At 36.1% G+C, this 25759-nt stretch overlaps 1 protein-coding gene across 2 annotated transcripts; it reads right to left on the bottom strand.

The window, feature by feature from the left end:
* Positions 1–399: 399 nt before the first annotated feature.
* On the bottom strand, positions 400–25748 carry LOC129258359 (acyl-CoA dehydrogenase family member 11-like). Of its 2 annotated transcripts, none has more exons than XM_054896646.2 (19): positions 25532–25748; positions 23936–24035; positions 23274–23399; positions 22736–22897; positions 21104–21280; positions 19979–20105; positions 17825–17982; positions 16299–16405; positions 14810–14960; positions 14004–14072; positions 12911–13049; positions 12228–12335; positions 11261–11359; positions 10125–10191; positions 9596–9681; positions 6239–6307; positions 5401–5555; positions 4400–4516; positions 400–3122 (listed from the first exon to the last, which is right to left on the bottom strand). In XM_054896646.2, the coding sequence occupies exons 1-19, from the start codon at positions 25657–25659 to the stop codon at positions 2904–2906; spliced, it is 2364 nt and encodes a 787-aa protein (XP_054752621.2). In that variant the 5' UTR covers positions 25660–25748; the 3' UTR covers positions 400–2903. The 2 variants fall into 2 exon arrangements, with proteins under 2 accessions (XP_054752621.2, XP_054752629.2); XM_054896654.2 differs by lacking the exon at positions 16299–16405 and adding an exon at positions 16132–16238.
* Positions 25749–25759: the final 11 nt, after the last annotated feature.

Genomic DNA, 25759 nt, shown 5'->3' with positions numbered 1-25759 from the left:
ATAACTTTATACACGATATAGGCCCAAATCAGACCTACTTCCAGAATAATTTCATGTGCACTTTGCTTTGGACTTTATCTCTCCCTTTATTTCTCTCGATCATCAACACCAAGAATAATGTCGGCTCATGGAGATTCTACTCTAGCTTTTACTTTTCCACATTTTGTCTTTTGTCCCGCGGCTTCCTCTATCTCGTTTTTCTTCTCCTTTTCCCGTCTCTAAATCAGCTATCTTTTATCCTATATTTGGCTTCCTCTCATCCTCCCTCTCTATCTTACCCCCCCCCCCTCTCTCTCTCCCTCTGTCTGTCTGTCTCTCCTCCTTTCTATGTGTCATCCTATTCCCTCACGCACAAATACATCACATCATAAATTAAAGAACAAAATCTACATTTTCAAATTCGATAAAAATATAGAATCATTTATATTTTCTTGATTAACAGCTCAGTTTTTATGGATTTATACATTTTATCATATGAAATACTAAAATATACACATAATATATTGCTTTGCAATCATTTTTACAGTCGTATGATATAGTCCCTGATTCTTGTTCAAGCTATTAAAATCCTTTAAGGCAGCTTTGTTAAGCATGAAATCTTGCTTTTTCATCTTTTCTTTTAATTTTTGCACCACTAACATTATATATAGATTAAATTTGGCATAAACATGGGTGCTTTGGGATCAGTGTAAGAAATAAATGCTTCAGTGCATGAAAATTGTGTCTCACCCATATTTTGGCCCATAGCCTCAAAGCCATTCCCAACAACACAAAATACAAGCTGCATATTGCATCCACATTTTTGGGCCAGAAGTTTCATGAACCAAACATAAAGAAGAATACAAATTATATCAGTCTCTTGATTCAACAATCAAAATATAAAACATACGAATCGTGTAATACAAAATCAGAATTGGAGCAACGTTCTAGATTCTCCTAAAAGCGATGATTTGATAATAGTTGAAATCAGAGTTGTTTTTTTGTAGCCCACATGTTTCCCCTTTTAGCTTTTATGGTGCTTAAAGATGATACAAAAGCCAACACACAAGAATAAGAGATTATTAAGAAATATATTGTATAAGGGTATAGAACAATAATTACAACAAGAACGAATTTGGTTTGAGTTAAATGAGTTCAGGCCCTGAACTACAGTTGATATATTGTAAGATGAAAGCATTCTTTAAAATTTTGTTTAATAATTTCCAATATTAATATGGCTCTTATCATAAAAAGTTCTCTAAGCGCTTTATGGCTGCGAATGTCACATTATCATGTGTGTTTACTCAGAGTTGTTCTAGATGACACACATGTATGGAACGGTGAGCAAATTATGTCACAAGGGAATGTATATAAAAATGAATTATACAAGTACATGGGGGGGGGGGGTGAATGAACTGACTGACGTAGATGTATTTAAATCATTTTCTTGAATTTATCATTAAAGTACTCAATGTTGAACTATATAGGCCTACATATAATTGTGGTTCATTAATAATAATATGCATGGAATTGAATTCACAACATAAAAAAATATTTTGTTACTTATTGAATTTTAACACAGTAGCGTTGAGCAGTTAATTCATATCTTGGCAAGATTTCTAATTTTTCATCGGGTGCAAAACTTCTTTTTTAACAAAGCGAGTCAAATTTTGTAAAATATTGGGTTTTCTCCCAAGATCTTGGATATTCAAAATGCAAGTACATGTATGGGATTCCTAATTTACTATTTATATTTAATGATTTATCAGCACATGCTTTATCATGATCCTGTCCAGTCAATCTTATTTTTCCAGAAGCAGTTTACAGCCATGAATCACCCAGATTAATATAGTACATTATAAATCAAGTGCAGATATGGATAATAATACTTTAATCAAAATCCTGCTCTGGGCCCCGTTGCATAAAAGTTACCATTATGGTAACTTTTCCATCCAATGGTAACGCTGATCAACAGCCAATTAAAATCAAGGATTCCGTGAAAGTTACCATTGGATGGCAAAGTTACCATAATGGTAACTTTGCCATCCAAAACGATGATCAACAGTCAATCAAAATCAAGGATTTCATGAATATTACCATAATGGTAACTTTGCCATCCATTGTTAACGATGATCAACAGCCAATCAAAATCAAGGATTCCATGAAAGTTACCATTGGATGGCAAAGTTACCATAACGGTAACTTTGCCATCCAATGAAAATGATGATCATAAGCCAATCAAAATCAAGGATTCCGTGAAAGTTACCATTGGATGGCAAAGTTACCATAACGGTAACTTTGCCATCCAATGAAAATGATGATCATAAGCCAATCAAAATCAAGGATTCCGTGAAAGTTACCATTGGATGGCAAAGTTACCATAATGGTAAATTTGCTATCCAATGGAAGCGATGATCAACAGTCAATCAAAATCAAGGATTCCATGAAAGTTACCATTGGATGGCAAAGTTACCATAATGGTAACTTTGCCATCCAATGGAAATGATGATCAACAGCCAATCAAAATCAAGGATTCCATGAAAGTCACCATTGGATGGCAAAGTTACCCTAACAGTAACTTTGCCATCCAATGGAAATGATGATGATAAGCCAATCAAAATCAAGGATTCCATAAAAGTAACCATTGGATGGCAAAGTTACCATTATGGTAACTTTGCCATCCAATGGAAACAGTGAGCAACAGCCAATCAAAATCGAGGATTCCATGAAAGTTACCATTGGATGGCAAAGTTATCATAATGGTAACTTTGCCATCCAATGGAAACAGTGATCAACAGCCAATCAAAATCGAGGATTCCATGAAAGTTACCATTGGATGGCAAAGTTATCATAATTGTAACTTATATGGAATGGGGCCCTGGAACGCAACAGCTCTCATTCATCTCAGCAGATACTGCTTCTGTTCAAAGCATTGACTTCTGGAATTGTTCCTTGAGCTCCATCTTGGCCACTGAGGAGAGGTGAACCTCATCAGGACCATCGGCAATACGCAGAGACCGAGCCCCGGTATAATACCTTGCTAGAGGGAAATCATCGCAAACACCGCCACCGCCGTGAACCTGGATGGCCCTGTCTATAACCTGGCATGCCATTCGAGGTACAACGATCTTGATCATGGCAATCTGAAATGACACATGCAGAATTGAGTGGATATTCATTTGAACTGATATGATGTACTTAACAGTTTTTTTTTCACACAGTATTATGATATCTAACCTGAAACCCTTCTAATCTACCCTACCCTGATATCTTTAGAGAAGAAAATAGTGATACTGATATAGTAATAATATCAATAATAACAATAATAACAGTAATAATCAAAATCATAATAATAGTGATAATAATAATGAATCATTTACCACTGGTAGCCACTTCAACTTTTAAAGCTTTTCTTCTTTTGTTCTTCTCCATTCTGAAAGTCTGGGCACATGGCTATAAAATGTCTTTGGATTGACTTGGCTATTGGATCAAACTCAGTCTCTCATTCCTGGGGCTCTCTTTATTGAGCCCAGCATGCTCCACCAAACGCAGGATTAGCATAAAATGTATCAAGAAATCAAGAACAAATCCATCACTCTCACTTGCTCTGTAATTAGTTCTACATTATTATTATGCAAATTCATTAATTGAATCAGCCATGACATGACTTCCTTCAGCAAGAAATCGATCTGCATTGTGCTGCACTCAACCCTGGTGAGGTAAAAGGGTACCTAACAGGAAGTTATTCCCGTCAGGTAAAATAATATCAAGAATAAAGAATATAATTAAAATTTATTCCTGTCAGGTAAAAGCTACTCTGCTAAATTCTGGGTAATTATGCTGCAATGCTATAGAGCATATAAGCAAGTATAGTTATTAAATGGCTTTAGAAAAGGATATGGTATAGCATAGTTGCTATATTCCATCAAGTTGCGAAAGATCATAAGGAAAAGAGGATGTCATAAGCAACACACATTTTGTTCAAAAGGACTCCTTACTAAAGCTTAGTTTATAAGATAAATTAACTTTCTGCGTACCAAAACTAGGAGGTCCTTATGCAAAGCTGAATGATATTGTACAAAGCAGTATTCTATTGGTTAACAATGCATTAGCTTCAGTTTGACTATCCATCCTAACGGCACGAGCGCATTTTGACTTCTGCTTCCATATTTAAAATGGCAAGACAAACCCTGCTTGTAAATTGAAAATATTTTTTCTTCAAAATTGAGTGTATCCTTCAACTCATAACCAATCCTGGATAAATGTTCTAGTGTTTTCTCCAGCACTACAATTATACTGACCATTGACAGTGATTTCTTTGGAGGAGGGAACGAGCCAACCCTCTCCCACAATCTGCTGTACAAAATTTGGAATTCAAAGGAGGGACATTCTCATCCCCAATGCTGCCAATGACACTCACCTCTTTTCTTGCTTTCTTGGATCCATATTTGTCATGCATATTAGCTGCCTTCAAGACCAGCAGTCTAGCCATGTCTATCTCAATACGACTTTCTGCAATCTGGTGCTGAACCACTTGCTGAAAACACAAAACAAAGTCATGATTTAGAGATGAAATTTAGTAGTGATAACTGAAAGGATAAATTGATAAAATAATGAATAATTGTCATGTATTTTCCTGACATATACAAACACCTATTTAAGAAATCAACTGTTATCCCACTCACTTTCCCTTTATAACAAAAAAATTCAGATGATCAATCACATAATAATCATCCCTTTATTCTCAACCTACAGAAACTTAGGCAGGAAGGTCCTAATGCTATGTGCGCAGCACTTCACATATAAATGGAAACTGCATTGGCTCATATGTGACTGGCTTCTTGAACTCTACCCACACACAAGACTCCCTCTTTATGTCTTGTCTCCAAATTGCCTCACTTAGGTAATATTTTAGCTTATTTCTCATCTATTCTACCATAGTATCTCATCATTCTAGCGAGTTTCCACCAAAATTCTATCCCTTTTTGGCTCTCTAACACATCGGGGGCCCCCGTCTTACAAATGTTTACATGTACATGTCTGATCAATCTCAACAATGGAAACCTGCAATGGCATAATTCTTTTAAAAGAAATGTACACATTATCACTACTTAGAAAACACTTTGAATGGACATAGACAATAGGGCCACTTGCTTTTCATTATTAAGATTTACTGGGTCAATCAAAACTATTTGTAACTTTGTAATTCCAACTAAGCTCTGACAGTGAAATGACAGCTAAATGTTGCTCGTTTACAGGAAATCTTTAATAGTTTCATTTCCATCCAAATGTTATCCTCTTCTCTGCTCTCTTGCACATAAGCTCTGACGTCAGAATAAGTGACATAATTTACGTGTAAACTTTGCTCTATTACAGGAAACTTTATTTCATTTCTTAACCATTTTTGCAGTAATATCTTACCATTCTGTTGAGTTTCCTTCCAAACGCTACCCTCTCCTCTGCTCTCTTGCACATGAGCTCTAGCGACCTCTCAGCCATACCTAGTAATCTCATGCAATGGTGTATTCTCCCTGGTCCTAATCTACCCTGAGCAATCTCAAATCCTCTTCCTTCACCTACATATTCAGAAAAGAAATGGAGATCAAACATGAATTATGTAGGTGAAGCTGCCATATATTGACATTGATCTCATGGGCCCATAGAAACCTGTTGACTCTTACAGTTGAATAATACACAAATAATGCACGTAAGCGCGTGCATGCAGGGCAAAATAATGAACGATGTGCAAAGAAGAGCCAATAGATATACCGCATCGAGGTCCGCAGGACCGAGTGCGGTATATCCATTTGGCGAGTTGAGCACAGAGTTCTTTATTTAGGTCCTCTATGCACAAGAACACATGCATTGTTTGTTTTATACAACCCCCCCATGTTAATGAGTTGCCCCAAATGCCATATTTGATCTAAATTCTAGATAATTCCAGACCTCGCACTATCCTGCAAAAAGAATTAAGTAACATGTTTTGCATGATCTTATATGAATAACTGCTTTATATTTCATTTCAGGTGATTTTTACTTTTATTACTGAAGGAGGCTTGAACTTGACTTATGCAGACTTAACTACATTCTCACTTTCAAATGCTACATCACACCATATCAACACATGTCATCCTGGGCCATACATTACAAAATATTCTTTACCAAAAGAAAACAGAAAAAATATTTTCTGTGTTATACATTGACATACAAGTACAATAGGTTGGTGAAGAAAAAGAACAAGACAAAATCATTTTCTTACCTAAAATGATGTTGGAGGCAGGCACTCTAACATTGTCAAATCTCACTTCAAAATGTCCATGGGGTGCATCTGATAGCCAAAGAGAGATACATATGCTATAATTAAAGCCAGTCATTCAAGAAGTACAAGGAAGTTACTTTGAAAACTTGACAAAACATTTTTCATCCTCAGTCCAGTAGACAGCCCCATAAGCCATGTACATGACCCGGAAAAGTTGGTAGGTACACGGTTTTTGGGGTTGATTTGTGTTCTAGATAGGGTTTGAAGTAGTTTTAGCTTGGTTGCCACCTTGGTAACCATGGGAGGAATGTATTTGATGTAATTAGCATAAAAAAACACAATGAGATAATAAGCATATTGCTCATGAATTGTATCTATATAAACAAGTCTGAAAATATTGGTGACAGAACATAATGAGTGTAGTCCACAATATGTGAAAATAAGTTTTAAGGCTCATTATCATTTTAATATGTAAATTAAGTTGATATTATAGATATTTCATTATTCAAATGAACCTGATAAGCATATTTTCAAATATCAATCATCAACCTAAAAAAAGGAAGTCTTTAAAAATAACCCTGTGATATCAAACTGTCATACTTTTCTACATGTACATCCTGATGAGGTGTTCATCTCTTGGAACAAGTACTTTGATGTGAGTACATCACATTCTTCTCATTTCCATATCTAATTAACATAATTTAATCTATATCATGGGGTGGCTTTTCAAGATATAATTCAGTTAAAATGTTTAAATCTAATATCTGGATAATTTAGGTTCTTCGACATTGACATGTGTCATGAACTAATCAAAGTGGACATATATAGAGTTATATAGAGATATATAATAGTATTTACGAAAAGGGCATTATGATTGACAATGGCATGGGCGGCAGATAATCCTCTGCTCCACCACCCATGGACAATGGCCATGTTATTTGTGTGCATGGAACCTAAATATAAGATGAAATGAATTACCAGATGAGGATGATATGAGTAAAAAACATAATTAACAAGCACGAAACAAACATACAGTTGGAAACAAAACACAATCCTCTGTCTCAAAAACAAGTTTATCTAGAACTATTACTGAAGGTGATTAATACCCCGCCGTACTCCATTAAGTGTATCTCAGAGTGAACCATCACCTCCTATACCATCTCGTATGGCCCGTAAGTGGTAATGTTTCTGTTCTGGCAGCATCCATGAGGAGGAGACTTGAAAAGTACAGTGACTCCCAAAAAGTGCTTGTGTTTGACAACTACAGTATGAAGAGCTTTCCCCAAAGGACCAGGAAAGAATTCAGCGTGGTGGTGCAGGATCCACTGATTACAACCTCACTCAGACAGATCCGCCTTGCCGAGAAACGGTCATGAAGAATAAGAACAAGAGACAACTCTCTGCTCTCCTCTCAACGTTTGACTATGGAGATCAAACAACCACGAACAGTCAGAACGATTACCTCTATGAACATGAGGAAGTTGATGTCACTGTTGTATCATATGCTCTTCAGTGATGACACTGACATATTTGTATTACTAGTGTATAGGGCGTACAAGGGAGGCATTACCTCAGCAGTGCAGATGGAGAACTGGCAAGGGGTTGTTTTGTCAGTAAATGCTACTTGTGATCTTCACACAGCTGAAGTTGAAAAGAATCAATCACAATTTGAAGTCAATAATTCACACTCTAGCCTTTTGCAGCAAAAAAAAAATTGCTTTTTGCAGACAGATCGGTCGCATGTTGCAAATGTATCAGCTAAAAACGGGAAATTTCCTTGGAATGCTTGTTCTTAGATGTAGTGACAGGTCAGGTATAAGGAATAAACTGAGCAGGAAGGATCATGGTCCTGCTTGGTTTCCTCCAGCAACTCAAAATGAGCCACTGAAACTTCTTGGTGATTGATGCATTGAAAGGATTTGTCATGAGACCAAGAAAGCAGAGTACCATGGAGTAATTGTTGACAAGACTGCAAATATCAGCCAGAACGTACAGGTATCTGTTAGCATGACAATCTGCATTGATGGTGCATGATGGAAAGATTTCATAGGGTTTTATGATACACAATTTCAAACCAGAGAGCAACTTTATGAGTTATTAACTGACACTCTCTCATCCCTTAGCTTCAAGCTACTGAACCTTGTCATAGAAGGGCATGATGGCACCACCAGTGACATGAGTGGGAAGACACTTGGCCTTGCACCAAGAATGAAAAAAAGTTGCCCCACAGTCAATCTATTTGCAATGCCATGCTCAGACTCTACTTGGTGCTACAGCAGAGTATCTCAAGCAACCCTGAACTATGAAACTGCCTTGGTTATATACAGTCACTCTACAAGTTCATTGAAGGAAGTTGCAAGCATCATGAAACATTGGAAAAGATTCAGAGGGAACCAGGTCAGAGAGCTGAACAGCTGAAAGGCCAGAGTGTAATCAGATGGTCATGCCGATATTCTGCTATAAAAGCAACTGTGGATAACGTAACCTCACCAAATCTGATCAAGCTCTTCTTGAAATCGAGGATGACCCGAATCCAAAAGTTGCTGTTGATGCAAGAGGACTTTGTTAACAGGATTTCATGTATGTCTGACAGTCCTGGAAGTTGGCCAGGTAGATTCATTCAGCAGATATCTACAGCGAGCAGATATGGATGTAGTCCATGCCAAGGTGACTGTACATTCTGTATCTAGGAATTTTGTAACACTGCGGATGAAGGGACTTCAATATGCTGTGGCAAAAAAACGGAAGAAGTTTGAAGAATTAAAAATACTTTGAAAGATACAAACTACGAGATTAGGGGTCCAGTATTACTGAGGAAGAGGAAACCACCCCGCCAAATAGATGAGGGTGTTGAACAGGCTCAGTACAGATGTCCAGAAGCCTACTATAGAAAAGCCGTCTACTTTATCGGTGAGATAGAACCCAGATTTCAATTTCGAAGCCTACATGTTCTCTGTTGCCTTGCTATAAAGGCAATTACAACTCTGAGAGTAGATGACAACCAGGCATTGCAGAATGTATGTTCTTTATACAAAGTGGATGAGGGGCTTTTCAAATCTAAACGCAAAATCTTGGCTGCAGCATCCACAGAACTGCCAAACTTGTGTGGAACAATGTTTTGTTTGATTTTAGTCTCTGTTCAAATCATATAATTGTTAGCATGTCATACCCCTTTAGTAACTACGCCATCAAGTGATGATGCAAAATTTTTGAGCCTCCCCCAATGTCTTTTCGTTATGCCACATTCTAAAAATATTATACATTAAACAACAACAAAATTTCATAGGAGAGTACCAGAAAGAACCAATAGGTAAAAAAAATAAACAAATTGGTCAGTGATACTTGCTGTATTCTTACCTACGTTCCCAAATACCGATAGAGGCCTCACTTTGATAAACCCTGGTGCATCAGTTGGAACGATGATCATACTATGTTGCTTATGCCTGCAGTATAGTCAATTGAATAAAATGAACATAAAGTAATCGCCATGTATACTGTGCATGCAAACAAATATTGAAAGAAAGACAACATACAAGGTTATGTAAAGAAATAAAAAATATACTTATTAAATTTTTGACAAAGTAATGACAGAAAATACATTATGGAGCTAAATACGATTTTATCAACATATGTAGACTGAGAACTTTCCTTGATTTTGATTGGCTGAGCACCACTGGTGTCTGAATTTAAATTCAGCAACTGGTGGATAAAACAGACTTTGTCAGATACATCAAATAAAACATCTGGCAAATTCTTCCTGTGGTCTAAACCCATAAGACAAACCAAGGGATGCATACATCTTCATTCACAGAAGACTTGATAATAGCTAGATACCAGAATAGTTTAAAAAGAGAACACATAGGTACGTATGAATCAATGCACTTACGTAGCAGAATCTTTATTTCCAGTTCGACCCATCACTATGGCAACACCTAACCTTGGGTCACCAGCACCTATGGAAAATACATCCAGAAACACTATGTTAATTCAAAGATTAATTCCAGTATTATCATATCATATTCCATTCATGATTTCTGAAGAATTTCAGTGCATTTCTTATACAGGCAAAACGCTGAGACACCTGTTACCCCCTTAATGTAAATCATGGCCATTTGTTCCAACATGTATTGATGAAGAGCTCCTTCACTTGTTTAACACACAAACAAACTACTTTCAACAGTCCATGGCATAAGCCATCATTCAGATGACAATATTCTAGTTTCTTCTACCTGTCCAACACCTGAAAAGCAAAGTTCAATTGCCGTTAGAGGTGTAAGTGTCTTGATTTGTATCCCAGGATTACACAAGATTTGAATTTTATCATCCATTTGATGTACTGCAGGTTCAAAGAAATATTAATTTTACAAAGCAAGTGATAACCAACATGTAAATTAACATATTCTTACATTCATCTCCACAACCATTAGGAATTTAAAGATACATGCCAGTTGTGGTAATGATTTCAAAATGAGTTTGTATAGAATCCAGTCAAATGACCACCCACGTGTCTGTTTACATGAATAAAGATACGTGTGAAAGGAATCTCGAAAACACTGTGTCACTGCTGAGAACTTGGCAAAAGAAATTGGATTCATGCAAAATGTCAAGTATTATTCCAAGAAATAATAATACACTGTCCAACTCTTGTTTATCTGTGTTGGTAATCTTCAGTGTAATAGTTTTCAGATTAGATTTCAGGATTTCAAAAGTTCAGTTAGTAAAACTGTACCAGATCTATATCGACGATGATATAGTTACAACCTTGGTTTTGCAGACTTTCCCATGAAATCAGGTGTTGACTGCAACTACTTCCATTTGTCTTTAAGTGATAATCAGTATACATGTTATTACTATGATGGTGGTCCTAAAATGATTCTTCAATTAGTTAAAAATAAGGGGCACAAAAACACTTAACAAACATTACAACATTATTTGAGTATACATGTATAACCCCACTGCTCATAGCAAGGCATTTACTAATTCCTCCACACCCCTGTAGTCATATTCATGGGATGAACCTACCACTGCTCCACCACTTCTTTCCATTGACGACATACTCATCTCCTTCTCTGGTGAAGGTGCATTCCATGTTAGTAGCATCGCTGGAGGCCACATCAGGTTCTAGAAGGAAATATAACACATGGTGGAAACAGGATAAAGGGAAAAGTTGAAAAATATAATATCACATCATACGTTGGGGTGTTAATCATCAAGATATCAAAGAAATGTAGGTTGTGCACATCAAAGGGAAGTGTTGTATTTTTTTAGGGAGTCAAAAAGGGGCCTAAGCTTTCGATCCTAGCAGAATCTTTGTCGGAGGCAAAATGACAAATATATAAAGTGGAACAACCATAATATAGACCACAAACAAGCTACAGCAACACTAGAAACAAGGAGACAAAAGGGGCATTAGTAAGTAGAGAAGACCAATCAGGTTAGTGAAGGGGATGAAAGAAAAGGAGTAGGCAGACACAAAGGGAAGTTAGTGTAAGTAAGGCCAAGAGGGATTAAGATAATGAGGCAGGCAACATCAAACAGGATCTGGAACAAAACAGTGATAGAGGGATGAATAACTAGAGAATTAGTGAGAGGTGGGTCAAACAGGTTACAAAGAAAGGCATAATAAACTGGTGCATAAGAGTGGGGGAAAAAAGGAAAAGAATGGGGAACAACTGATAATGTGCAAAAGACATATAAGTATATATGATAAAGCATTAAACAAACTAAGAGAAGAAGGTAAGTGTAAATATGTATCTATAAGTGATTTTTTTAGGGTTTAAATCAAATACGGAACCCAGAGTTTCACCCTTGAATGAGAAGCGTTTCAGTCTCTGTTCTGCCATTTTTCATTACTTTTTATTTTCTGGTTTCTGTGATTTTGTACTCTAATCTTGCAACAATTACGTGCAAATATTGTGATTTTTCATGATTGTTTTTCAATAAAAACAAAATTATAAAAAAAAGTTCATTATGAAGATACACTACTTACCAGTCATACAGTAGCATGATCTGATACGACCCTCTAGTAAAGGACGTAACCATCTCTCCTTCTGCTCAGGAGTGCCATACAGGTGTAGGACCTCCATGTTACCGGTATCTGAAGACATTATAGAAAAGGGCCAGCCGTGGTAACAATCACAACATGATTTCTAACCTTATCCAACAAAATGATTTATGAATTATGTGCCAAATGATTCTTGTGGGAAGTGGGAAATTACTCAGATTTAGCAAGATGAGCATGGCATTATGCCAGTAGCGGGTCTTTAATGCATATGGCTATCAAGGCACCTTTAACCAATAGTATGTGTTGAATCTTTTAGCACAAGTCCCACTACAAAGGCTCTAAGCATTTTTCATATTGACTTTCTCTCATGTTTTCAATTGCAAGGGTTGGCGATTAAAAGATGCTTGTGGGATTATTACGCAGGAAAGACAGCATGCACAAAGAATGCTTCAGTGAACACCACACTTTGATCAACCCATTTTTTTTTTGTTCTTCAAACCTCTCTCTGAATTTCTTCTTCACATCATTTAAGTTGTTCTATTAAAAACTTAGAATTTCTTTGTTTTCGAATTGTACCAATGACCCCTCATTAATCAATTTTGGCCCACTTATTGTGCGTTTTGAGCCAGGCAATGGTGATATGTGGAACATGGCATATGAAAGTTTACCTGGGGCAGCACAGTTGAATGGTTCTGGTCCTATGGGAGATCTTCCCATCTGTTCTGCCATGTACGCATACTCCAACTGGGTCAAACCGGATTCGGATGGTAGAAACAGGTTCCACAACCCTGCTGATTTAGCCTTGGCCTGTAGTAGTGTCAATGAAATAAGGAACAGTAGTAATTCGGGGGCTTCAATTTACTACAGTACCCAAAGGTACTTGTAAGAGAGCTAAGTTAATCCATTCATGCACCCACATCATTCCCAAGGTTTCCATGATATTAATCAGAAAAAAAAGAACATCTGGGTCCCGTAACACAAAGGTTAGCGATTAATCATACCCTTGATTTCTACGATTGATTGTACATTGTATTCAATGGAATCAATTGAAGAAAAATGTTCTACGATCATTTATAACCTTTGCGTCACGGGCCCCTGGTACCCATTTCATAAAACTTGTTAAAATTGCAATAACAGTTTGAAGCTATTGTAAATTTGATTGGCTGATAGTAAACTTGTTATAGAAATTGTGCATTTGTTATTATTGCAAGTATTTATGAAACAGGACCCAATTCTGTGAGTAGAACATGGCTGTGTTCTAGGGAACTCTCAAGAATATGTGTACATACAACGAGCAAGCACTACATGAACTAGTTAAGGAAGGCTGTTTGGCAAAAGATCTTTGGCAAGCATTTTTATCCCATAGGTATATTCCTTCATTTTTATCCACTATTTTTTAAAATATCATTTCTCTTTCTTTTCTCTTCTTTTACACTTACTCTGAAAAGACATGTAGTCATCTGATGTGAAATGGAAGAGAATAAATATTCATTTGAAGTACAACTTGAACTTGACCTCTGACCCTAAACATGTTCAAAACTTCTAGAATATCACCACACAAACAAAGTTCACCAGACAACAGATCATGGCTTGGTAATAAAAACCACATAGTGATAGATAGTAGGGCTTATTGTTATCACCTGTATTGATGATTATAAGCAATCAATCAAACATATCAATTACAAAGCCAATCAATTAGCTTCGTGTTATGGGGCCCTAAACATTGAATTTCTCATATACTTTTGATATAGACTCACTCACCTTAAGTTCTTCCATTATAGGTGGAATCGTCCATGGGTCCTTTGCTGTTTTTATATGATGTTCGAATATCTGGACAAAATATGAAACAAGAGATGAACAAACTTGAAATTCTTCCCAAATACTAATAGTAACCCAACCATGAATGCCAGCTTGCGGAATTTAGTTACAGCATGCCATCTTGTGACCATAACAGTTCATACTAAATGGCCTTGGGTGATCCCTAGCAGTAAAATAATAATTTCCTTAATAATTGCCACAATTTTGACAGGGTTCAAGAGCATAGAAAAAATGAATTAGAAGATTGGATGTGACGATTCTGACATACTAGTAGTTTTCCAGCATTTATGAATATTTTCAAATTTAATTTGTATATTTGAATTGATGGAAATTTTGCACGATTTTCTAAATGATTTGCAATGGACTGTTCGAAAAATGTCATCCAAGGATACTTCAGGCAAGAAGAGAAAGTGCAACAATGTAGAAGTGCCTAGAATAATTATGAAGTTCTACAACCAACAATGACATTCATAAGAAAATGGCAGACAGGGGAAACCCTTTAATTAATACATCAAATGAGACGTATTCATTTATTATATTAATATAGAATAGGATATGTTTCACCAACAAAAGACTTCACTTCATAAAACACCCCTTGGTTTATACATAAAATCAATATTCATCATTGGCATGTCTGTGTATTCTGGTTCAATTTCTATCTCCAACAATTAAAAAAAAATGTCTCATTGCATTCAGGGGTTACATAAATGTTTGAAATCAATTCATATTTGGTGAAACACTACCCTTACCGGTTCTGCAGGGATGATCTCCTTCTTGACGAAGTCGGTGACCTTTTGCAGTAGGTCCCTCCCCCTATCAGACAATGGCTGCATGGCAAGAGCTGGATAGATGTCTCCAATTAAAGAACTTGTCAATGGTCTCTTGGCATTTGATGTGGATCTGAAGATGAATTCATGAATACAATTTGGATTAACTCGACTGAAGAAGGGGGGGGGGGGATAGACTACAATTTTACGTAGGGTATATCTGACACACCCCCCCCCCCTCCTTCCACTCACCATTCCCCTTCAGATATCAGTTCTAAAATGTTTAATCAAGAAAGTATCAAATTAATTATCTTTGCTTTAAAAAACATTCACCGACATATTGACTGACAACAAATAATGGAGAGGGAATGTGTCAAAATGTAATTAAAGCCAGATCTAGGCCAGTAAAAATACTGTTACATAAACATTTCAAAGCTAAAAACAGAGAATAGGTACCCAAAAAAAATTAAAGTCAAGTAGATGGTGAAGTATAAACTGATATAACAATTAGACAACAGCAATCATAACATTTTTGCTTCAAGAATCAATGACTGACACCTCGGACGATGAAATATATCTAGGACAGAAGTAAAATGAAATCAATGAACTATGATTAAAACTTGTTCCAAAATATGAGACAATATGAGTGAAACTTAAAGTCAAGTAAATGCAAAAAAATAATAAAAATGGCAGAACAAACACTAACAATAATAACACACATCGAGCTGATTGAAGTGGATTAAAAAATTTGGTGGTTAGAGAGATGTATCCATTGATAAGCAGAAAAACAACATTTTTTATTTGATATTAACATATGGTAGAAAATATTGATAAGCACAAGGAGGTCAGTATGCAAATGAGAATCAATGACATCATAGCAGCAATATGCCATATTTTTTCATTATCATAATTTAGTTCATTCAATTCATGTACAAACAGTTAAGTGTGGCATTATCAGTTCCATCATTTCTTTACTATCAATATTGTCCACATTAATGATTTTTAAAACTATGTACATGTATAACTTAAAAAGCCAGAATTTTCCTATTTTCCATTGTCTTGTAGTAATTGTAATTGTCTTGTTGGAATCAAAAATAAAACTGAACCTCAGGTTAAACAACCACACATTTACAGATACATGAACAGATCCAAATTATGTATTTTCTGAACATTGAAAATCACATGCAGCTACTTTTTTAATGAAATGTACAGGTGATCATGATTTCCAAGATTTTTCAAACACTTAACAAACTGTGATAAAACATTGTTGGTAAACCTACGTGTAGCAAACAAACTGACCGTACCCTTTAGCTATATGCAGACTAGCATCAGAAAGAAGCTTTGCTGCAGCTCCTCTAGTCTCAGCCGTTTCAGAGCTTGCATTACCAAGTTTTGACCTAGCATACACACCCTAGTAATACAACACAGAGAGAAAACAAAACCTGGTCAATACAAAGAAATGTCAACTAACCCTTTGGCGATCTGAAGACTGGCATCACTTAAAAGTCTTGCAACATAACCTAATGTTTCGGCTGACTCGGAACTGGCGTTTCCGAGCTTGGATCTAGCATATACTCCCTAGTAATGCAGATGAAAAGGAAAGATAAAGCAATGTAAACAACGCCTCGATATCAAGGGGCAAAGTCCATTGGGGAAGCTGAATGTGTTCATACTCTATCAAGGTCTTTGTTGTGACCTTACACTCCTGATACAGGAATGGGTATATTCACTGGGAATAGTGCCTTGCAAACAATAACCATTTTTTTTCTTCATAAATTGGAACCAAATAAAAGAAACTGATCTTTTTCATGACATTGACAAGATCCATTGACCCGGAACAAAAGGCAAACATGCTATCAATTGTATACATGTACTCAGAGTAAAGATCATCATCACGCCAGATGCGTTCATACTACACAAACAAAACAAAGCAAGGTCTTTCAAGGGACCTCAGGTCAAGGCCCTGTAACATAAAGAGATAAAATCAATATCAACAATGAACTAAAATTATATGAACATTGTTTACCACACATGCACAGTTGTTATCAATTGTACAATTATTGATTGCATCTATGAAGATAGTGAGCAAAATGGCAAATCACCTAGTATGTGTGTGAAAGTTCATGATAAATGCATTCACACTCGCACACAATTGGTAAAGATAGTTGAATCAATGTTTGTCTGTTTGGTAAAGTTGACTATCTCTCAATAAAGTGTGTGTGTGTGTGTGAAGATCAAGATCAAGTATGAATAGATCCTACAAGGAGATATCAAATGCAAATCAAGATTAACTAAACATGACATCAGTACCAAATGGGATACCATCAATCAATGTTACTTTATTGAGAAATGCATTTGGTTACAAAATATGCATCTCTGAAAAAGTAATATTAGAAAAAGGGTTGTCTTTGGTGCCCCCCCCCAAAAAAAAAAAAAGAGGTTAAAACATCTTTTTCATAGAAATTAAACATTATTCTTAAATCTTACTTGTGTTTGCTTTAATAAGGTACACAAATTACATGGACCACCAAGTAAGTCAATGCCAAATGCAGTTCACTAATTTTTTAACATATATGTACATCAGATATCATGATAAAGGTTACACTGTCCAATACCAGTAAACCATTTTGTAGTGTGAAAATTATCTTAGCTTACCCCTACAATGATATTCGCAGGTTTGGTATTACTTTTGGAATGTCTTGAATGATTTTTATTCCACCATCATACTGCACACACAATAATTACAATAACATATGAATACAAAATCATACAGAAAAGCAAGTAAAATGATGTGAGCTTCATGGGGATCAGGCAGACTTTCATTCAATTAAATTATCAGGGTACGTTACAGCTGTTCTTAACGCCAAGGTAAATATGCTGCACCCTTCAGATGCTTCAGGACTTGTAATAAAGTAACTACTGGGCACTACATAAGCATGGATTAGTTGCCCGTACTTTGCTTCCTAGTACAGTTATACAATAACAAATTCAACTCACTTCACAAATAGATGCTGCCCTGAAGTAAGCCAAAGCCAAATAGAACTGCCAGTCCTGGATAGGGTAAGGTACACCTATACGGGTGCAATAGACCTTCATGTAATCTTCTTTGCTTGGTATTCCTGGTACAGAACTCACAGGAGCATTGCTTCCTCCAGCTGGTAAGAGAAATCAATCACATGAAGACATCAGGTGGGACATGTATTTTCCATAAGGTAGTAAATTTGGGTTTAAATCCTGACTTGATAGGAATAGTCCACACTTCTATGGAAATGCTGAATGCTGATTCTCTCTCTCTCTCTATATGTAAATATATATATATAAAAGAGGCAAAGAGGTAATGCATTGTTATAGTTCCAACAAAGTTTATTTCCAAGTCTAAATTTGTGACGTAAACCTCACATCTTCTTCAGGGATACAATAAAGCTCACAGCATTGCTTGAGTATAGAGCAATTGCTTGAGCTTGAGCAATGCTCACAGCATTGCTTGAGCATTGTATCCCTGAAGGAGACGGGAGGTTTAGTCGAAAATTTGGACTTCGAAATAAACTTTGTTGGAACTATAACATTGCATTACCTCTTTGCCTATTTTATCTCATCTGTGTCCAACACGCAGAATGTAAATATATATTTCTCTTCATCTGTGCTTAAGGCAAATTTTGTTGTCTTCTTTCAATGTTCATAATGCGCCTTAACGCCCTCTACCTTCGTCTTTACGTCTATATGTGTATAATGACAGAATGAACCCATTCATAGACTTCGCCCTTTCTTAGGATGTAGGCCTATATATATATATATATATATATATCAGTATTACCTAAGTTTTATCTCATCTTCCAAATAGAGGGGCATGAGTTCCAATCCTATAAATGTCATGCATTCCTTCATCAAGAAATTTACTCACATTGTGCTGCACTCAACCCAGGAGAGATTCATGAGGGTACCTGGCACGATTAATGTCATGAATGCACTGGAAGCGGCAGCTTAAGCTTTTTTTAAGCATGCGACCTAAGACTTGTCAGTAATACTTGATTATCCCTATATCCACATGTTATAAACTATAGGCCTATCTATAACCTTTGAAAGTTATTACAGCAATCTAATAATTACCTCCAAAATGACCTTTGACTTTGGTCATGTGACCTGAAACTCGCATGGAATGTTCAGTGATACCTGATTACTCTTATGTCAAAATTTTATAAACTAGATCCATACACTTACAGAGTTATGATGGTTATTCAACAAATACCCCCAACATGGCCAAAGTTCATTGACCTTAAATGACCTTTGACCTTAGTCATGTGACCTAAAACTCACACAGAATGTTAAGTGATACTTGATTATTATCATGTCCAAGTTTTTATGGATCAGATCCATAAACTTTCAAAGTTATGATGGTAATTCAACAGATACCCCCAACATGGCCAAAGTTCATTGGCCTTTGACCTTGGTCATGTGACCTGAAATTTGCACAGAATGTTCAGTGATAATTGATAACTGTTATATTCAAGTTTTATGAACTAGACCAACAAACTTTCAAAGTTATGATGGTAATTCAACAGATACCCCCAACTCGGCCAAAGTTCATTGACCCTAAATGACCTTTGACCTTGGTCATGTGACATGAAACTCCGGCAGAATGTTCAGTAATACTTGATTAACCTTATGTCCCAGTTTAATCAACTAGGTCCATATATTTTCTAAGTTATGCTGTCATTTCAAAAACTTAACCTTTGATTAATATTTGGTGTTGGCGCCGCCGCCGTCGGAAAGCGGCGCCTATAGTCTCACTCTGCTTTGCAGGTGAGACAATAAAAAAATAAAAAATTTACTGCAAAATCAAATTGGCAAGGCATCTATCTCCACTTGGCCACTAGCAACCCAGGTGTTCCATGAGTATCCGGAATGATGTGAAAGTCAATTATAGTACACTTAGCAATTTGAACTTGAAAGATCTTGCTGATAATTCTCCAAAGAATGGAGAGAGTGCATACATTGAGTGTGGGCAAGCAAGAAACTGACGCCTACATGTAGAGAAAAATTGTATGGTGATGAAATAAAATCACATTGATTTGTATAAAGTGCTACACAAAATTGGAATATCATTATCATTCAAGACATCAAAGGTATTGTTTGCGGGAGCTACATACGTACCTAAAGGGTTGCCCATCGCGTTGTCCATGTTTTCAGGCCAGTAGTAGGCAGCACAATTATAAGCCAGATCAGTCAGAGGATCGCCCAAGGTTGAAAGCTCCCAATCAAGTACTGCAATTACCACAGGCTATAAAAGCAGTAACATGGAAAATAGAGGCCTTGTTCACACATGGTAAAATATCTAACCAGCAACCCCAAAACGAACAATAAATCGACCAAAATTAATTTTATTTATTTATTTAATTTTTTTACCACTTGTGGGATGGAACACCCTATCAGCACATGCTGTTTTTCGTAGGGGTCCATACACACAACAATAAAAATGTACAATATACAATCAAACATGGTAATGACAAAACACAAAGTCATATGACATAAATCATAAGAACATACAATAATGGTGAAAGAAAAGAAAAAAAAAAAAGAAAAAAAACAATATGATAATAAAAGCAAAATATATATAAAAGCAATAATTGAAAGAGCAAATTGAAAATAACTTAATGATAACCTAAACTCAAGCAGGGGCTAAGGGATTGAAATGAGGGGGGAAATGATGCAGGCGTTGCTAACAACAATAATCAGGATGAGGGGGGATGAGCATGTTTTTAGATGTGTTTTAAAGGAATATAAAGTGATACAAGGGGGAATTTTCTATTCAATAGAGTTACATATTTGGGCACCTCGGTAGACGAAGCATTTTGAGATGCTCATTTAGTTGGAAAAAGAACTTCCTAAGCTTTAAAATAATGTAAAATTTGTCAAAATTGATTAACAATAATCCACTCAATTACTTGATTGAATGAAGAAAAAACAAAGCACAGTTTAAGAAAGTAAGGAGAAAACAATGTTTGAAGCTCAGGGTTCAATCATGTAACCTATATTGTCACACTCTTGTAGTTTTCTAATGTAAATGTGAAATGGCAAATGAAAATAACCACTAATACTAATGGAAATTTTTCTTTTACGATTCCATTGCCTTTATACAGGTCGGAATCTGGTATTCCAATATATGGATGCCTGAAATTTTAACACAATGAAAAAAATTTGAATCAGAGTGAAATCTTAGAAACTTGGTCATCAAAAGATAAAAATTAAATCCTTGAACAAAATATGCTCATTAGTCACCTTTGTAGGATGAAAGATCATATTCTCCAGTCTGAAATCTCCATGCACGATGGTAGTGCTCTCTGTATTCCTTGGGATATTGTTGGGCAGCCACTGGAAGAGTTGTGTAGCAGATGGGACTTCTGGCAAAGAGGCTATCTTCATTGCCCCTTGGAACTGCTTTGTCCATGTGTTGATCTGAAGGAAGAAAGAGATACAGCCAAACCGACCTATGCAACAAATCCCCATTAACTGCACTTTGTAGAGACAGTGATTTTCCGTTTCAAAAAAATGTCTTCCGTTTCTGAAAATCTGTAATTCCGTTTCAGCTTGATCTAAAAATGGAAATTCCGTTCTGTTACTGAAAATGTACACAGCAAAAACCTAAATTCCGTTTCACAAAGGTGAATTCCATGAATTTTTATATGAAAAGTATAAGAACCAATCAGAATTTGTTTTATTTACCAGCTAAACGGGAAATCACTGTCACTAAGGCTTCTTTGCTCAATGTAGCTTGCTACTTTTAAGGAATAGATTATCTCATTTCTAATTAAACAGGATACACTGTTCTGACAGAATATAATTAGGCAGTAACAAGTATATGAATAATAAACAATTCACTGATATATACCTTGGAGTATATTCCTAGTAACGTTTATATTAGGCTATGATCAATAGTATCCTCCTCAAGTTGGGGGTGTCCATTAATTTTGATTATTATTTAGATGTAGGGTTTTAGAGGCGCAGATATTTTTTGATGTCTTGCGAGGTTGTTTCAAAGAGACAAAATATTGAAACTGATTTTTAACCTGCATGCCTATGAAAACCATCCAATATTGAAAATATTGGACGAAATGAATATTTTGCCCCACCCACAAGATTATCATTGGCTAATAAATGATTGTGCGCATGAAGCTACTGTTACGTCACAATGAAATTGCATTGCGTATTAGTTGGCAGGAGGAACGGAGCGAGATTGCGTCGATTTATTGAATTTAAATGCGCGTGCACTATACGCTAGCGCATCTTTACAGAGATTTCTTTTTAAAAACGGACAATACTCAGGCGCAATGCTCATGATTTACAGGCTTGCCATAAATGATGGTTAGTTAAAAACTTTGTTTTGCTTTATTAATTTATGTTTAGCTTTGTGGGGGTATCTAAATAATAATATTGGATGATTAATTTTCGTGGGATGCATAGAAATATTGTTACTCGCTTAAGAACAATATTGGATTCATCTCCGACTCATCCAATATTGTTCTTCACCTCGTACAATATTTCTTCGCATCCCACTCAAGGCCATCCAATATTCTCTAAATTAAAATTCTTAAAAATTAATTTTAAAATCAATTTCAAAGATAGTCAAACCTTGTTATGAACTACAAGAGAAATCATTCAAATATAATAAAAAGACTTGGCATTGTTTACCCATTATACTGATTCCAGAGCATGTTTTATCAAACAAACCTTATAATCAAAATCAACATAAAACAAACTTCCGATATATCCTCTGATTTCATGTGTTTGTGATTAATATCTATGACTGATTGTGACTGTTAGACTTCACCATCTAGAATTAAAATTACAAGTTGTTGTACTCTTTTATTGTATCTTTCATGTCACAGAGTTAAATCATATTTAAGGGCTTACCTGTCTCCTACAGAATCCACCCTCTTTCCCAAAGCCTTGGACACCAAGCGTCTTGAAATCAAGACTATGCAGATGAGCTAAGGTGTTGATCATAGCAAAGTAGATATCCTTCCTCTCTCCAGGCGTCAGCTCAGGCAAGGCAATATCACGGAAGATACGACCCTGTCATTAAATCAGAAAAGTCAAGTGAATCTATGGAAATGGAATTACAGTTATTAAAATACCTGTAAAATGGAATGATACTGGGTACAAGCCAGAAATATCATTGCATTATCTGTTAATGAAATATTATGTGGCCGCGAAAAAATTTGAAAAATTACAGAAATTTTAAGTAAACAATGAATCCTGAGTGCAGGGAAAAATAAGAATTAATGAGCAGAATTTTAATGGAGATCCCAAGAAAACTCAAGTGCATACATGTACATGTAGATGTGGTTTGTAATCACTTTGAAAGAGAGACAGTGATTTTGAGTACACCTTGGTTGACCATCTTCTGAAACTCTTTGAAAGATTGCTTGATATTGGCTCTATTACTTACCCTAACATGTTCCATGATATAAAATTCTGTGCCAATAACGGAGACATCTTCACAGTGAGCAATCGGCTTTGGGACTGGGAAACCAGCACTGAATAACGCCTTTTGAATTCGAAATTCTCGTCCAACCTGAAATTAGAATTACAAATTATATTGGTTGTCATATGTGCCATGTGGGCTGTAACTATTGTATAAAAACTCCTTCAGAAAGAATTTTCTACAATACGTTACTCTTTGCTATTTACAGGTTTGCATGAAACAGCACGAATGAAATGTATAAATGAAAGGCAGAAATATAAAAATGGTTAGTTCATCAAGAATATCATAACAAATTAAAGTTAAGTTAGTTCCACAATAATTCTCTGACCAGTTTCAGAAGCCCCCCTCCCTATTCACACACACACACTTTCCAGTAACCATGTATAAAAAAATGTGAAATGCAGTACATGTTTAACATTCAATTTGCTCATCCAACCAATTTCATTAATTACATTAATCAATATGTAAATGACCAAGATATAAAAGCCCTCATGTATATTTAAGGATCTGTACATTTGATTTTTAATATCTTGTGTAATCTTATAACATGTTATAATGTGAGACAAAAAAATCTAGTCTCCTGAATATGTTATGAAAAAAAAAAAATTGAATCAGAGATTGAATACCTGATGAGCTCCCCTCAGAAGCTGTCCGGGGGGTTTCTTCCTCATCACCAATTCTCTCCCATCTTTCTTCAGATAAAAGGTTGGGTTGGACTGACCTGACCTGTATTGGATAGAACAGCTACATTTGCAAATCACAGAAATATTCAACTTGACAAGAATCCTACCAGGATATTGAAAAAATATAGAGTGAATTGGAGGGATAGTATTTCCATATAAAGTCTTGAAGTTTAGAACACCTGAGTATTTGCAGTCAAGTGCTTGTGGTCTAGTGGTCAAAGCTATATTCTATGCTATGCTGCAATGACGCAATGGCACAGGTTCAAAATCCTTCTCCTTCTTGCTAGTACTTTAATAGCGCTCTCTATAAAAAAAAGTACACCAACAGTCTTGCCATTTTCAATCTAACTTGTTACCTTTTGCATTGGACATATTACTAGATCTATCATCTAAAGTACTGATGCCAATCTTCTTTTTTTCTTTTTAAATAGAGTATGTACACCTGTGGGCAGACATTCCCTAGTAACTGTGAGCAGCCGGAGGTGAATATAAACAAAAAATTGAAGTAAAAAAATGATATCCCTTCAGAAAGTAATTTGGAAAGTGTCAAGTAGGTTCTAGGGGACAAAAAAAAAAACATACTCAGCAAAAGCAGTAAGCATAAATGGGTATCACTCATATCATTAGAAATTTGACACATGACATATAAGTAAAAAATGGAAAAAATGAGTTTAACTTTGAAGTTCTATACTTAATAGGCCAATGTAAGTTTATTTGTTCCATTTGTTAACTGATCTGATTTTCATTTAAGAGAATAAAGTCAATGGTTCATATATTGCTGCAGAAATCCTTATTTACATCACCAGAGAAAAAGTTGCATGGGGGAGTCTTCAATCTCCAGTTGGGAGACCAATTTCCTTCGTTTACATTTGCTGCAAAAGGATTCCTTGGTGCCGCGGTAAATAGAAATGTGATAAGCAGATTCATTAATCACCTTATCATGAAAAATTACCCCTGCATGTCTGGCAGTGGCATACAGATTGGGGGCACTAGCTCTCCCCCCCCCCCAAAAAAAAAAAAAAGAGAAAAGGAAAGAGAAGGGTGAAATGTGATATTTTCTGAAAATTACATGTACTTCAAACTCTATCACAAATATAATTGGATTTTTGTAATATATTTGCTCGCTCACAACTTTTCATAAATTTTTCCCAATATGACATATCTGGCAAACTCTTTGGCTCACTACGTTACGGCAATGATGCCTGGCTTTGCCTTTAACTTAAGCCTTTAACTTAAGCCTTTGGGCTTGGCACCTTCGATAATATTTTGACAAATTCACTTGAGTTCAGATCATGTCGCTGGATGATCTTGTAGTGTGGTAGTGAGCTTATGAATGTGTGGTGTACATGTATAGAGTGTTTTTGTGAGTTCAGTGGTATTTTGCAGTTTGCTGAACCCGCACAGCTACAGTGGCGCCCGGCCGCGATTTCATGACACTAGCCCTAGCATAGCCAAGCGCATGAGCTCCCCCGCATTCGATCCACCAGATTTCGCTCAGGCTCCATCGGTTTTTGGGGCGGAGCTATTGCGATACCGTACCTATATTGAAGGACTTCAATCTTTGATGATCCTTGAGGAAAGTCCGCGACATTCTCCTTCAGGTATTCATGAAGACGTTCCTCATCAAAGCGGTGCTGTTTTCGAACTTCGCTGGCGTCTGTAGCCATTTCTTATTGAATATAAGTTGTTCTGATTTTTCTCACCAGCTGAAAATGGGCGGTGCTAATCTCTGTAAAACTTCGCAGCTCGAAAAGTGTCATCATATTA

Source organism: Lytechinus pictus, chromosome 1, assembly GCF_037042905.1.
Source record: "Lytechinus pictus isolate F3 Inbred chromosome 1, Lp3.0, whole genome shotgun sequence".
NCBI lineage: Eukaryota > Metazoa > Echinodermata > Echinoidea > Temnopleuroida > Toxopneustidae > Lytechinus > Lytechinus pictus.
The sequence above is the reverse complement of the archived record's forward strand: the minus strand, read 5'-3'. Positions and strand labels throughout refer to the sequence as shown.

What these genes read in the sequence shown, in the direction of transcription:
- LOC129258359 (XM_054896646.2), bottom strand. Translation starts at nt 25,659, where the DNA reads ATGGCTACAGACGCCAGCGAAGTTCGAAAACAGCACCGCTTTGATGAG. An exon ending in TTCTGAGGGGAGCTCATCAG is followed by an intron (nt 23,400 to 23,935) that starts GTATTCAATCTC and finishes TTCTAATTTCAG; the next exon opens with GTTGGACGAGAATTTCGAAT. An exon ending in TGATCTTTCATCCTACAAAG is followed by an intron (nt 20,106 to 21,103) that starts GTGACTAATGAG and finishes CTGCTTTTATAG; the next exon opens with CCTGTGGTAATTGCAGTACT.